We start from the raw sequence: 16,212 nt of genomic DNA on the forward strand, positions 1-16,212 counted from the left end.
TATAGTATATTTGCAATTTTAATGCATTTACACTGAATATACATATATAAACTTGCATTTACCCTGGACTATACTTACATTAACATTGAATTTTAGTTCTTTCATAGTATCATTGACAGTTTGAAGCAAGAGGATGACCTCTTGCAGGGTACTGTCGTAAATAATGGCGACTGACGGACCAGTACCGCCACCGTCACAGTTGCTGATAAGAGGCTGATACCTGTCTCCTCCCACTCCAGGTCGAAACTGTACTTTCAACATTATATGATCCCTAAATAAACAAAAATATGAAACAAAATAATATTTCTTACCCGTATGATAGATACACATTTTGATAATTTACTGGCATGATTAAAATAAGTCAACACTATATCGATGGTGCAGAAACAAAACCGGCAACTTTTCAGGAGACGAAAATATCGAAGCAAGAGCGAGTCCTTTGCAAATAAGATTTACGAGAAAAAAACATCTTCTCGCCAAACAGCAGTGACAGGTTATTTTCGGCACTGTCGATATAGTTGTTTGTATGGTGCATTTTGTATAAAATATCTCTTGTTTCTTCTCAAAGTATTGCGCGGTAACACAAGAAATGACCAAAACATCTATGTAAACCTTACGTAATAAATACTTTGGCGGTTTCCTTTGAATGCTGTAAATATATTTGTACAGTCATGCATCAGAAAATAATATCTAACGACATAAAATAATGATGTTCGAAATCATGTGCTTGTGATGCTGGGTTAGAGGCACATTTCAGTCAGCATCGGCTCGCTAATTCTACCACGTCCACCGATTTGTAACAAAAACAAAGTAAAATATCTTTAAATGTGATTTGGTAAAATAGTTCCCTTGGATACCTGTGCCTATCATACCGGGGTCCTAAATCTAAGGTGCTAATAGTCTTTATGAATGGGTATATAACTATCAGTGTACATGCATACTAATTATATTTTTTACCTGAAGTCATAATTTTGATATCTCCAGATTGTTAGTTTACCGTCTCCGCCAAATAAAGCAATTCCAGCAATAGGACTAGAACTGTTTGTAATCTCAACTTTATCATTTCCAATTGGCAGCCGGTTAAGAGATGAATCCTCCACTATTCCATTGTTAAAGTCCATATGGACTTCCAGACAATCACCTATATCATATACATTCAGGTTTTTATATTTGAACAACAAATATGATATAATTATGTTCATCATTTGCTTTGCTGATAATTACTGTCTTGTACCTCCATACAAAATTGTGTCAATTTTTGAACATTTTTGAGATGTTTATATCGGCCTTTGACTGTGCACCTCTTGTAAGGAAATTGCCAGTTTGTAAGTTACTTTTGGTGCACATTACAGTTCAGACAGTAAATTTAGAAGCTGGTGTAATTTATCTTTATTGAAACCACGTTATTACCTAAATGATATCAGAAAGAAATTTACAAAGAATCTGATACATAAATGAAGAATATGACTGTTACCGTGGTCAGATACTCGGATGGAACATTCGCAAGTCATTTCATCGAAGGCTGTACCAAGTGCGCATCTAAATCTATGTTGGGTTATTCCATTCTTGTATATGAAATAGTATTCGCTCGAGGGGTCGGGTTTGTACCGGCAATCATGAACAGGACCTAACACACCCATTCTTCTCGCTGGAATCGGTTTGGCTTGCATAGAATCAGAAAGAGATCTGCCGGCGACGTCATTCGCACGGCCAAATACAGCAAATCTGCTACCGGAAGTAAATAGGGTAGCTTCCATTGGCTGTTTTTTCAGCGCGTTGTTAAGCCCAAGGATTGTTGCAGTGTCTAAATTTCTCTGCTCAATGTTTGCGGCAGCCACACCTGCACCAGCCTGATCGGCAACAGTTAAGCCAATGTTCTGAATCGCTTGGTCACTACTAAAACTTGAACTAGACGTTTGAGTGGTACCGCTTTTTATATTCATTGCGCTGTTCAAATTGCCATTAACAGCAATGCCAATGTTATTCTGACTTCGTGATAATCCTAACCCACCAGAGACGTCGGAATTGAGACCCCCGCCTATAGCTATACCAAGTCGGTTTGATAATGTTTTGCCATGGCTGTCTGAACCTAATCCTACTGCGAAGGAAGATCCCTGAATATCTTGAAACCTTATTTCCCCGGGCGAGGTTTTTTGTGCTTCGGACAGAGACTTGAGTTGTGTAGACTGCCTACTGTTGAGCATTTGCGAATCAAGAGACCCAAGTCTAGATTGGCGACTATTCAGTAATTGCGAATCAACGGACCCAAGTCTAGACTGACGATTGCTGGCAATTAGTAAATTAGGGGATCCCGCGTTGGACTGTCGATTGGTGATCATCTGTGAATCTATAGATCCTATACTGTTCTGAATATTATTTACAGTCTGTGAATCAATAGACCCTTTTGTAGACTGGCGATTATTAATCATCTGCGAATCAAGGGACCCAGTTCTGGACTGAAGAATGTTTGTCATCTCCGAATCAAGGGACCCGAGGTTTGACTGCAAGCTGTTGGTCATTGGCGAGGCGACAGATCCCATACTGGGCTGACGATTGTTTATAATTTGCGAATTAAGAGATCCAGCACCTGACTGTTGGCTATTGACCATTTGTGAGCTAATAGATGTAAGTTTGGACTGTTGACTGCTGATCTTTTCAGAACCCGTAGACCCACCCTGTGACATAATCGTTGGTTGCCCTAAACGAATGCCATTTGCTGATAAGCTGCGTAAATCACTAGCATCGATCGGAAGACGATGCACTGAATTCGGCCCTGTAAATTCAGGGATCACTCCATCAGAAATTAGGATAGATCTTCCTAGCTTGAATGTGTTCATTTCATTTTGTATCTTTTGACCTGCTTCACCAAGTCGACCCTGTGGTTGTATCTTTGGATCCGCACTACGTTGATCTTTTAACGTCATAGAAACAGAGTTAACGGAAACACCGTTATTTTTATTAAAAATCGGAACACCCATAGCACGTGCCTCTTGATTTTGTCTAAATGTATTTGCAAAGGACGAGGTTCTTTCTGCGGTAGCCTGTGTACCTACAAATTCTTGGAGGCTTTGTTGTCCTACTTCATTGGGAGATATTAATCTGGACTGCATGGTAGTTTTAGAAGATGGACGCTTAGAAGTGCGAGGGAAATAATTGCGAATTGTCACCGACTTGTGGCCAGTCATTCCGGGAGCTTCAAATAAGATGGCAGATCTTAAATTGCTTTGTCTAGCTAAAGGAATTCTTCTGTTTGTATTCGATCTATCAATATTTCTAGTCTGCGTACTGCTGGAGAATCCTGATGAGGTTCCTGTTCTTGACATACTTGCTCCTTTATTGATATTACTTGTTAATGGTCTAGTCTCACCTGCACCTATTACATTCTGTGTCTGATAATCTACATTTATTCCATTCAGACGAGGAGTAGGCTCATGTGATACTTTCGACATTAACTGTTGCCACTGACTGGGATTTAACTGTTGTCTTCTAGTGTAAATATCAGCGACTCCAAATTGGTCAACTGTCTGTGCATCACTCTGACGACCTGAAATAATTATTTTGTCTGTGTTAGGACTTAAATTAGACATGTCTGAACCGAGGGGAACTATTTGTAAACTTTTATTTCCACGATTTAGAGTTCGAGTAGGCTTTGAATGCTGCAGAAAAGTTGTCATGAAATCTACAGCCGGCTCGCGTGTTATGCCAGATTTTTCAAGAAATTTTTTAGTTAAAGTACTTGACGACGAATTTTCAACTGTTCCAAAAATCGATCCAACAATCGGTTGTGATGTAAACTGTTCAGCTGAAAGACGTTCTAGAACTTGATTTGTGTTGCTGTGAATATCTAACGCAACAGCGACCTCGTTATTTCTGTGTCTTGGATTTGGATCTTTAGCCATATCGGTAAAAATTGCGTGATCCCTAACAATTGACGGAACTGCCGATCGTTCTCCTACGGAAGTTGTAGAAACTGTTTTCGACCTTTGCCATCTAGGGGACATTCCCGACGTAATGTCAGACCGTATTGGCTTACCAAAGTGTTCGCTTGATGCAACAATGTTTGATGATTCATGAACAGACGTTCTGGAGTTTGTCGATGATGTATCAGTTAGCCCCATACCATGTCTACTAGACGAACCACCATTAGAGGCAATCCTATTATTTAAATGTTCGTTAAATTGTTTTGCAACTGCAGAACCTTGACTAGAAACTATTTGGTTATTTATGCGATCAATTGAATTTTGCCTGTTCAGTAACGCTGCATTATTTGCGGCATCTACCGTTGCACCATCTCGAAGAGTTGAACTCATACTGTGCCTACTAGACAAACCTCTATTAGAGTCAATCCTATTATTCAATTGTTCGTTAAATGCAGATCCTTGACTAGAAACTATTTGGTTATTTATGCGATCAATCGTATTTAGCCTGTTCAGTAACGCTGCATTAGTTGTGGCATCTACCGTTGCACCATCTCGAAGAGTTGAACTCATACTGTGCCTACTAGACAACCCTCTGTTAGAAGCAATCCCATTATTTAAATGTTCGTTAAATTGTTTTGCAAATGCAGAATCTTGACTAGAAACTATTTGGTTATTTATGCGATCAATTGAATTTTGCCTGTTCAGTAACGCTGCATTAGTTGCGGCATCTACCGTTGCACCATCTCGAAGAGTTGAACTCATACTGTGCCTACTAGACAAACCTCTATTAGAGTCAATCCTATTATTCAATTGTTCGTTAAATGCAGATCCTTGACTAGAAACTATTTGGTTATTTATGCGATCAATCGTATTTTGCCTGTCCGGTAACGCTGAATTAGCTGCGGCATCTCCCGTTGCACCATCTCGAAGAGTTGAACTCATACTGTGCCTACTAAACAGACCTCGGTTAGAGGCAATCCTATTATTTAAATGTTCATTAAATTGTGGTACATCTACTGAACCTGGCTTACCAAAGTGTTCGCTTGATGTAACAATGTTTGATGATTCACGAACGTTTGTCGATGATGTACCAGTTAGCCCCATACCATGCCTACTAGACGGACCACCATTAGAGGCAAACCTATTATTTAAATGTTCATTAAATTGTGGTACATCTGCTGAACCTTGATTAGAAATTAGTTGGTTATTAATTGTAGTTCGCTTATCTAGTAATGCTGCATTCGTTGCGACATCTGCTATTACACCTTTTCGGAGTTTACTTTGACCTCGCACATTCAAAGTGTTACTGCTTTTTGGCTCTTCGTATGGAGGTGGAATAAAAGAAGACATGTCTACCTTTACCGCTTTTGGCTTTTCTGTATTTGTCTGTTTTCTTTCTAGATTAAGTCTGTCATTACTTTTAAATGCACTTTGAGGCAACGAAATACCAGGAATATTTGGGCTTTGATCGGACATTCCAGACCCAATAGCAACACCGCCTACTTTTGTTGGAGATAAAGAGCCTACAATGCCTGTGTTTATTACTTTAGAGTTTGGCTGACCGGCTCCTATAACAAAGCTACCCACAGGTATATCACTATTACCTGATATACTTCCTGAAATCTTTTCCGAAGAGTTTGAACTAAATTCCTCTGTCCTTGAATGGATTTGATATGATGGAATATTGATACCCTTCACAGTCAGCCCACCTCTTGATGTTCCAGGTCTTACACCTACCATGTTAGTGATAGGAGCACCACTGAAACCGGACATAGCAACACCGGCCCCATCTGTAATAGTAGTATCTTTGTTAATTAATATATTATTAGATGCCCCAAGTTTGTTAAATGTATTAATATCATTGTTAATATTCACCGCTACCGCAAGCCCTTTCGTATGATCGTTAGATAATTTAGAAGCATCTGTTATTCTCTGATCACCTTCGGTTAGTCTATTTTGAATATTTTTTATCTGAGATGTGTTTTCGACAGATGTAATAACCCTATTTTCGTTCGTTATCTTATTTACGTTCACTACTTGATTTCCAATTCCATTGCCACCACCTAAAGAGGTTTGTTTATTGTTTACGTTTTCAGATCCAACATACTGATTCACTTTGTCAATTGCTAAACCGTTGGCTTCGCTTCCACCGCTTACGAACGAAATATCCGCAACATGATTTTTGTTGTTGTTTGATGATGTAAGCATACTTGCACCAGAAGAGACATCACGGGTAGAACTTACAGACCGTCCAGTACTAGTATCAAGGTGGTTTATTCCTGACTGATTAATGTCGGCTACGTTGCTGCCACCTGCCACTGCGTAAATACCAGTATTACTTCCAGAAGTGTCAGAAATAGAGGCACCGGAAACAACCTCGCCAATGATATTCATTGACGGTTCTAAATGAAGAGGTTCTTTGCCCTGTAAAACGCTACTCATGTCCAATACGGCTGATGAGCCCTCAGCAAGAGTAGCATCCATTGCTGTTAAACTTCCCTCGAAAGGGTATATGCCCTCTGTGTTGAGATCACTAACATGTGGTACATTTTGACTTGTCCTGTCCATTACACTGTTTGCTCTCTGTGATGATACATTGTTACTGGAATCAGCTGTTGAGGTAACAGAGTTTGTCAGAGAAAGTGACAGTTGCTCATTGTTATTTAGGATATTATCAGTTTTTGTGTCAGAAACACCTAATAGACTTGCTGTTCCTGAAGTTAATTGTTGTATTGAGTCCAGCTGAGTTCCTGCTTGTGAAGTACCTGTAGCAATGTTATCAGCCGTTGCATACACTTGCTCACCTCCGCCTATTCCAATTTTTGTTATGATATTATTATTATTACTCAAACCAGTGAATCTAGGACTGCTGGAACCCTCATTTTGTCTACCAACTACTCCAAACAATCCGCCTACGGTTGTGAATCCGGTATTTGAATGGCCTTTTCTAACTCCAATGTTTGCATCAACATTAACCACTGAAGGTTCATTGACTTCAATCTGACTCAACATTAACTTGTCATTTGTAATTATGCCTGTCTGTTGCATTTCCTTATTGATCATCGACTGTTCGTTAGTGGCTTCGGCTGTATTTTTTCCCTTCCTGCCAATATTTACACCTGCTAGTTTATTTGATATATTGTTTTTCTCAGTTGCACCTGTATTAATCACAGATAATTCATTTACATCCATTATACTTTGAGTTCCGCTTAATGATTGTTTACTACCTTTTCCAGTGGTAAATGTGTCTGTTTGACCAAGAGTACCAACTCCCGCGTTGATATCAGTACTGTAAAGATGTTGTCTAGGTAAATCTGTTTTACTCAGAAGTTCGTTTGTATTCATATTATTTGTTTTAGTCTGACTGTCATTTGTTAGGTAATTAAGAGTAGACTTTTTACCAGTTACCCCACCTGTACCAATCACCGACTCTTTATTTATGTTTCTCCGAGATTGCTCATTTATGTACATACCACTTGAAATAGTACCTGTACCTAAAATCGAATTTTCATTTGTATTTCTTCTAGATTGTTCAGGTAAGCTCATACCACCTGAGACACTACCCGTTCCGAACATCGACTGTTCATTTGTGTCAATTCTAGATTGTTCGTTTACATTCATACCGCTTGACATCCTACCAGTATCAAACATCGACTGTTCATTTAAGTTCATACCACCCGAGACACTACCTGTACCAATGATCGACTGTTCATTTGTGTTATTTCTAGATTGTTCATTTAAATTCATACCACTTGACTTCCTGTCCGTACCAAACATCGATTGTTCATTTTTGTTTTTTCTAGATTGTTCAGTTAATTTCATACCTCCTGAGACACTACCTGTACCAAACATCGACTTTTCATTTGTGTTAATTTTAGATCGTTCATTTAAATTCATACCACTTGACATCCTTGATTGTTCATTTAAGTTCATACCACCTGAGACACTACCTTTACCAAACATCGACTGTTCATTTGTGTTAATTTTAGATTGTTCATTTGAATTCATACCATTTGACATCCTACCCGTACCAAACATCGACTGCTCATTTTTGTTTCTTCTAGATTGTTCATTTAGGTTCATACCACCTGAGACACTACCTGTACCAAATACTGACTGATCATTTACCCTGGTTATAGACTTTTCATTAAAACTCATACCACTTGACACACTGCCTTTATTAAGTACCGCCTGTTTATTTGTATTCAAATTAGTTGTATTAGTCTGGCTATCCCTTGTTTGATAATTTAGAATAGATCTGCCACCAGTTACACCACCCGCACCAATAACCGACTGTTCATTTATATATTTCCTTGATCGTTCCTTTGAGTTGATATCACCTGGCACACTACCTGTACCAAGTATTGTTTGTTCATTAGTTTGTGTTTTCAACTGTTCATTTAATTTCATATCATTTGTCACACCACCCATACCAATCATTGATTGTTCATTTGCGTTTGCTGTTGACTGATCATTTAAATTCGTACCACTTGAAACTGTACCTCTGCCTAACAATGATTGTTCATTTGTAGTAATTCTAGATTGTTCATTTAAAGTCTTATCACTTGACACTATACCTCTACCTGGCATTGATCGTTCATTAATATTCGTTCTAGACTGCTCATTTAAATTCATACCACTTGACACATCTCCTGTGCTAAACATTGCTTGTTCATTTATATTCGTTCTAGATTGCTCATTTAAATTTATACCACTTAATACACTTCCTGTGCCAAGCATTGATTGTTCATTTGTATTCGTTCTAGATTGCTCATTTAAATTTAAACCACCTGATACACTTCCTGTGCCAAGCATTGCTTGTTCATTTGTATTCGTTCTAGACTGATCATTTAAGTTCATATCACCAGATATACTACCAGTACTAGATATTGTTTGTTCATTTGTTTTGAAGGCTGATTGCATGTTTATATCTGTACTACCCATTGCACCACCGCTATCTAACATCAAATTGTCCTGTGTCTTCGTAATACTATCTCTAGTATTAATTAATGTGTCGTACAGTGATTGTTCATTCGTTGGTAATGCCGTGTGTTGTGCGTTTGAACCAGCTAACGTTGAACCCTGATTTGTATTCACCAAACTTATATCCACTGGGTTCAAATTATTAAGTGCTGACGCGGTATTTATCCCTTGTGTATTTGATTGAGATGGTGACGCAGTGTCTATAACAATATCGAAACTTGTGCTTTCATTCGTACTTGTTGTAGACGTTGTACTTGTGCTATTGATGGAAGTAGGAAACGGGTTTGAAATCGAGTCTTGAGGAGAATCAAATGGCGGTGGTAAAAAGCCACTCATGTCCACAGCTGTACCTTGGAGGGCAGATTGCAGAGCTGATATTTCGGATGCATGACCAGACCCAGGATTGAAGCTGTAGAATGCAGGATTACCGTCAGCTCCAACTTGGCTCATATCTGCTACGCCAATGATATCTTTTGGGTCGACCGTTATCGTTCCATCTGTCCCGACAGAAGGCAAACCGGAACTAGGAGCCTTGTTATTAGCAGGGGGAATATTTGGGACCGGAACACGGACATGGTGGCCAATATTACCGAGAGCTGTGAAATCTTCGTTTCTCAACACATACTGTTGGTTTGGATCTGCAGCTGAAGTAGGTTGAGCTGGAAGTACAACAGGAGACCCCGAGTGTAAGTGGTTGGCGAGAATTCCTGGTAGATATATTGTCTGACCGTTAGAAACACCTGCGATGCGTGATGCGTCTATAGGAAACAACGTGTGTGCGTTTGTGCCAAGCACAGGGAAGCGGTGAATATTGAAACCGCCACCTGTAACATACATACAAAGGCAAAAGCTACATAAAACATTCACATGCTAGCTGCAACACAATCAACAAAGATACACCATTGTAAATGCTATTTCCTCTGATTGTATAAGCCTCTTACAGTGCAAACAAATGATCAGCTGAACACAACAGTAAGATTTTATTGCTTTGAACCAGTACCAGAACAACTAAATGCGTTTTCAATGTTTAAGATTGAATGAATTTTGTACGCATGTGCTACTGATATACCGGTATGTCTTTAACACTGCATTTTTATTAACGTTTTATCCACAGAGAGTAAAACTGCAAAGTTTTCTACACGCTTGTACGTGTAAGTATAAAGAAAATTGTGCGTATTTGGGCTTTCATCTACAGTTTTAAACTAATTTAGAAGAAGACACAGTGTCACATGAAGCATACATTTAAATCATGCTCTTGTAGGAACTCCTTATGGTAAGCTTAAATATACATTAAAGTTTACATGCAAATACATTAAGCTTAATCTTAAAGCGACTCCTTTTAATTATATTAGCTTTTGCAACACTTATTTCAATTCCTATTTAAGAAGGAAAGACTGGAAAAAAAGTAAAACCCAACCACATGTTTCTGACAGTGAAGTATGCTTCTGATTTTTTAAAGTTTGTAACTGTACAAATAAGACATAGAACAAACTTATTTTGTGTGTAACACGTAAGGCAGGCTGACTGTGTCTGTACCAAACAGAACGGGTTTACAGAATGTAACAATAAGACATAGAATAAACTTATTTTGTGTGCAACACGTAAGGCAGGCTGATTGTGTTTGTACCAAACAGAACGTTCAACAACAACACGTAGAACAGATTCAGTATGTATGTCCCATGTAGATCAGGCTTATATATATAGTTAGTGTTACACATAGATCAGACGGACTGTTTGTATATTACATACAAACAGACAGTGCAGTACAAGCATAGCACACGTATAACACACGTGTAGTACATGTGTAACTTACATACAATAGACTGACTGCAGATGTATCTAGATTTAGAGCAACTGTGATATACATTAACACATACGTTTAAATGTACAGATGTATTTGACACACGACAAGTGATTATAAAAAAAGCGAAAGCGATATAACGGCAGTTATAGTTGTTAATTATGACAATAAAGGGATAGTATAAATGGGTAAAGCAACCATTTGCATTTAAATAGCATGTATTTATTCTATAAATGTCATATTTTTATCCATACAGAGAGCGTTTTGACAAGACCTAAATCTTCGTGATGATGAGCAGACAGTGGTCACGACTGCTTTTAAAACATCTTTGTAAGACTTTGACTTTTTGCATGTTTTTGAAATTGCAAACAACCATTTGTCTAGTTAGCATATCAAGGCCAAACAACGCTGCGTAATATGAATAGCGAGGGCATATCATTTGCTTAGTAAAACTAAAATTAAATATAGTAAAATCGTTTGAATTTTCTGTAATTTCTAAAATGTGATTTCTGTTTTATTTTCGTTGTAAAAATAGTTGTATATTAAAGTTCGTTTATTAAATGTTTTGAAATATGAAGACAAGGACTTCATATATGCTTAAAAGAATACTGATAAAACAACATAAGCCGATTTTAGGTCTCTATAGTTATACTTGATATCTTTTCTAACTCCACACTTGATTTTCTGTTTTTGTTTCTGCCAAATTCTATAAATTTGAATGAAATTTGAACATAATGTTTAATGATTATTTTCTTTTATAATGAAACATAAAGTGACAACAACCGAATGTAAACTCACTTAGTCGTAACGGTTACAATAAGCAACCCGTATATCAAAAGTCACATTATCAGTACATTCCAAACGACAGCGAATCGAATTTGTCATATATACGGGTTTTCAACCTGGTTAAGTTGAAATGGAATATCCGCCAATATTTTCAATATCAACGTGTATGTTCTGCAAGCATTAGTTGACTGTCAGATTTGTATCGAGAAATATACACGAGTTCTGCAGTGGATTTTGCGCGACATTAAAGGCGCAATATTAATCCGCGGAAACACGAGTGCAAAGCTTATCAGCTTATCAACTTTTTGTTGTACATTCATGTTTACTTATAAAACGATACACATTTTGCTCATTTGGCCGAGAAAATTTGAAAGTTATCGACGTAGAAGTACTTGATGATGCCACATTATCCATTAATGTGGCTCTATTTGTGACGTCACAAACCTAATATGAAATATCCTAAGTTAGGAAAAGAACAGATTCTATCCCTTGCATAATGTAATCCAATGTTGGCCGCAAATTTGTTTTATCCTTTAGATAGCATTACTTGCTGCACGGCGGCTGGCACCAAAACTGTAATCATTTTGTAACTTTTTATTTTTGGAATACCTTATTGCAACTGTCGCGGATCAAGGAATTTTCGTACAATTGCTATTATTGTTTTGCTTTATTTAACTGAATAAATAAGTATACAAGGTGTTCAATTTTCACTTAAGTATATAAAAAATTGGCAGAGATTAAAAACAAAAAAGAAAGGTGTGGAGTTGGAGAAGTTGTTGATTATACTGTTTTATTAAAAACAAGATGTGTATTATTTACACTAAAGTAATCATTAAAACTTATAATTCTATGATTCTCTTTTTGGCCAATCAAATTTAGTAGAAGTACACTAAAACAAAGTCAGACCGTTTATATGACATCAAAACAAATGTTCATGTATACCTGTACTAGCCTGGCTTGTCTGGCCTGTACCTGTAGGTTGTTGTCCCCCACCTTGGGCTGCCATTGTTAACAGTGGGTTAGGAAGTTCTCCTAAAGCCGTGTCTACCATGAAATCACCTCCAAGACCTACTAGTATATGTATAAAAAAACACAAACTGTATTTGTTAGCAAACAGCGATTGTTGTAAAAAGAAGATGCAACATGCAATACTTATTACCGCACTAAGCTAACCAACTAACCTATTACATTGTATATAAAACAGACATATCGGCTCATTAGCACTTCAAATGTATTGGTTACCAAATTATATCATATTCTTTATAAGTCTTCCATGTCTTAAAGTTCATATATAAGTTTGTACTCGTTTTTGAAACGAAGTATTAGTAATTACATGTTGAAATTCCATCTTTCTCAAACAATCTAATCCTAGGAGTTTGCTCATTTTATGTTATCAATAACTTTAACAAAATACACATAAGCTAATTAATGGTATTACTTTAAATTTCAAAAGTAAGAAAAAGCATAGCAAAAAGCTAAACACTTGATTTTACGTCATCCTGATTTACAAACAATTGTGTAAAATTTGTTTTATTAAATTTACATAATTTATATACTTTCTGTACCTAGAATCACAAGTAACGATAAGTATAAATAATGAGTTTCACTTTGCAAGGGAGATGACCATATGATCATTGGGAAATAGACAAAATGTTTTAACTATCATAAAAACTTGGTTTCACAATTAAGACAATGAACGGAAAACTGTCGTAACTCATTGAATTTAAAATACAAGTTATAAATTCTATATGTAATCAAAATTTCACTGAGGGAACTTTTTTAGCAGGTCCGAGATAATGTACAGCTGTAATGCAGATAGGATAGAGAACGTTTGAACGAAATGTCACACTTGTGAACAGGTGAAACACTACAGGTAAAATTATACAATATCTACTTAAATGTGTTGGTGTATTTCATACTAAAGAAATAAAAGTCTATTTATGGTAGAAAATCGATATGATTTTGTTTTGCAATTCTAGTTCCTTGCAATAATGGAATGACCTTTCTTATAGATTTAACACGTGTGCATAATTTTGTTTTTCTTCTATAACGGTTTCCGGTCGTAAAATGAATAAAGTTATCCAATTTTGCTGAAATTCCGAAATGTCATTTTTAACATATTCTGCTATTTGTGCTTAATTTCGAAAATAAGTGTCTCTTTTAAATTTTTAAGTTAAACGTTAATTGCAACAGAACAACAATAAAATAAAAAGTGTTGTATTAAAAACAGTTTTACAGTTTTGCAGTTGTCATTTGCACCATGCAACAGATTTAAGTAGCATGGCCTATTGATACTGATCCATCGATCAAAATTATGGCAAGGTTGCATTTAGTGCACTGACATGGCAGTCGTATTTATAATGCAAATGAACCATGACTTTTCATATTTTGTTTGAGCATTTCAATAAAGCTTTCTGATAAACGTGTATATCCTTGGTTACGTGTATGATTGTGATAAAAACTTAAGTCATAATAACGCACTTACAGAAAACTCAACCATAAATATAATGACGACTGTGACAGGTATAATGTAGTCAGACACTGCATGCGTGCGTGCGTGCGTGCGTGCATGCGTGCGTGTTAGTATGTAGGTGTATGCTGATATTTTTGTTTCGATGAAACTATAAAAATCTCGTGTTTAATGCAATATATTAAATATTCCTTGTTCATGTCAGACAAGAGCTTTCGTAAAATACACCAAGTATACAAGTTTGAACATACCGACGAAAAAGTTATGATGAATATACAATGTTTTCATTATATTCGCGGTGTTTCTAAAGTAAAAAGACAAGTAAAACAACTCACGTCTTGCAAACGGACACGTCTAATTCTGCAAGTTAAGTAAATTAAAAAAAAAACCCTCTAGGTTCCACTCTAGGTAGATTCGAGTGTAAATGATTGATAGCATAATGCAAAATAGATCAGATCATCAAGGTATAGACACATTAAATATTAATGAAGATTTTAAATAATTAACACCCATATAACATTTACAACGAGCACTTACAATTTTGCCCTGTCTATGTTATAATAACTGTCAACTAATCATATCTTTCCTAAAATAAATGTCCTTCCTGATTTAAGATCTCATCTATTTTATTCAGACAAACTGTAAAAGAGCAAGATAAAACATTCACACAGTTATATTGTTCACTTGTTACCGTCAGAAGTATTTAAGAATCACACATCAGTTTCATATCTACATACATGTATACTTTTTAAGGTACATTCCAATACTGATATTTTATCATCAGAATTGGGCAAATATATCATAAACCCACTTCCAAAAACTAGTTCTTATGATGCAAGAGATCCGATGTCTTAAATTGGACCAGGGTATATATCTTTATTAATTAAATACCATGTATAAATTGCATAGCTCATTATTGAGTGAGAGATTATCTCGGTGGGCAGTCTTACTCTAAAACGTAGATTCCGGAAAAGTATCATACATAGTCAATGACAAATCTGACTGAATCTTGAATTGAAAAGAAACTCCAAACATTTACAGCATTTAGTAATTTCAAAAAGGCATACAATTCTGTCTACGCAAAAACTGAGCAGTATGGTTGTACATCATCCTATGTTAAGGTAACTATATATTTCATAATGACTACCTCAAAGTCTTGACAGGCCTAAGACAAGACTGTGATTTATCACCATTCTTATTTTGCTTTTTTGCGAATGATCTTGCTGTTAAATTAAAAGCCCTTAGACTTGGTATGGCTACTAATGATGAGGGGAAAATAAGTATTATATTAACTTGTATGCGAATGGAATTGTTTAATTGCTAAGAGTGAAAAAGATCTTTAAAGTATTCTAAATCAACCGCAAGATCAACCTACAAGAAATCTCATTTAGGTAAACCCTAGTAAAAGAAATGGTGTCCATTCAGACCAAGAAATATACCAGTTACACGCTATCAGTTTAAAATGTGGCGAGGTCTGTTTACAAGTTGTTGATAATATAACTTTAGATCATTTTTTTTTTTAATTTCAAGATCACAGCTATCAATATGACTGAGGCTTTCCGTCTCCTTTAAGCCAAATTTAGAATATCAGTTAGTGTTTATTTGACTCAGTGGTGTGGTCCGTAATATTAATTTATTATTTGATGCGACAGTCTATGGGACGCAAACATTCTTATGTGTAGAATCAGAACAACAAAGAGCAAATCTACTTAGTGGTAGGAGAAATTACCAATGGGACAAATGGAGTGTGTTTCAAACTACTGATATGGATAATGTAAAATTTCGGAATATAAAACGAATCGTAAAGTTTTTGAATCCTGTTTAAGATAGGCAGAGACTAAAATAAAAAAACTAGAGCTATTAAAGAAGGTGATGAATGTACCCCCACCCCACGCGCGTACTGACACAGTACATTGCAATTTGATGCACACAAGAGTGCATAATTATGCAGACTGTATGTTTATAGTATAGTAACAAAAAACAAAAGTTCCATAACTCTGCAGAATATTTATCTAAAAGAACGTAACATGTACCATGCGCAACTAGGGTTGGTACTGATCAATTTTGTAAAGTTTCATTACATTTTGTGCAAGGTTTCGGAAGATAAGACGCGCGCGCACAAGATTGCATATGCAGACTGTATGTATACAGTATGTTAACAAAAACAACGTCCCATAACTGTGCATATTGCTTTTCTGAAAGACCCTAACATGTACCATGCACAACTAGGGTTACTACTGATCATTTTTGTA

General features: G+C 36.4%; 1 protein-coding gene across 3 annotated transcripts in view; it reads right to left on the reverse strand.

Moving 5' to 3' along the window:
- LOC128558612 (serine-rich adhesin for platelets-like) overlaps positions 1-16,212 on the reverse strand; it is a 32,587-nt gene that overhangs the window by 5,527 nt on the left and 10,848 nt on the right. The window contains exons 2-6 of one of the 3 annotated variants that reach the window (XM_053548450.1): positions 12,433-12,561; positions 5,525-9,562; positions 1,475-3,544; positions 958-1,141; positions 79-271 (exon numbers count right to left, since the gene is read on the reverse strand). In XM_053548450.1, the coding sequence (XP_053404425.1) occupies positions 79-271; positions 958-1,141; positions 1,475-3,544; positions 5,525-9,562; positions 12,433-12,561 (6,614 nt within the window). Of the gene's footprint in view, positions 1-78; positions 272-957; positions 1,142-1,474; positions 9,563-12,432; positions 12,562-16,212 lie in introns of all 3 variants that reach the window. The other 2 variants (XM_053548449.1, XM_053548448.1) reach the window with 2 other exon arrangements.

This window comes from Mercenaria mercenaria, chromosome 7, assembly GCF_021730395.1.
Source record: "Mercenaria mercenaria strain notata chromosome 7, MADL_Memer_1, whole genome shotgun sequence".
Taxonomy (NCBI): domain Eukaryota; kingdom Metazoa; phylum Mollusca; class Bivalvia; order Venerida; family Veneridae; genus Mercenaria; species Mercenaria mercenaria.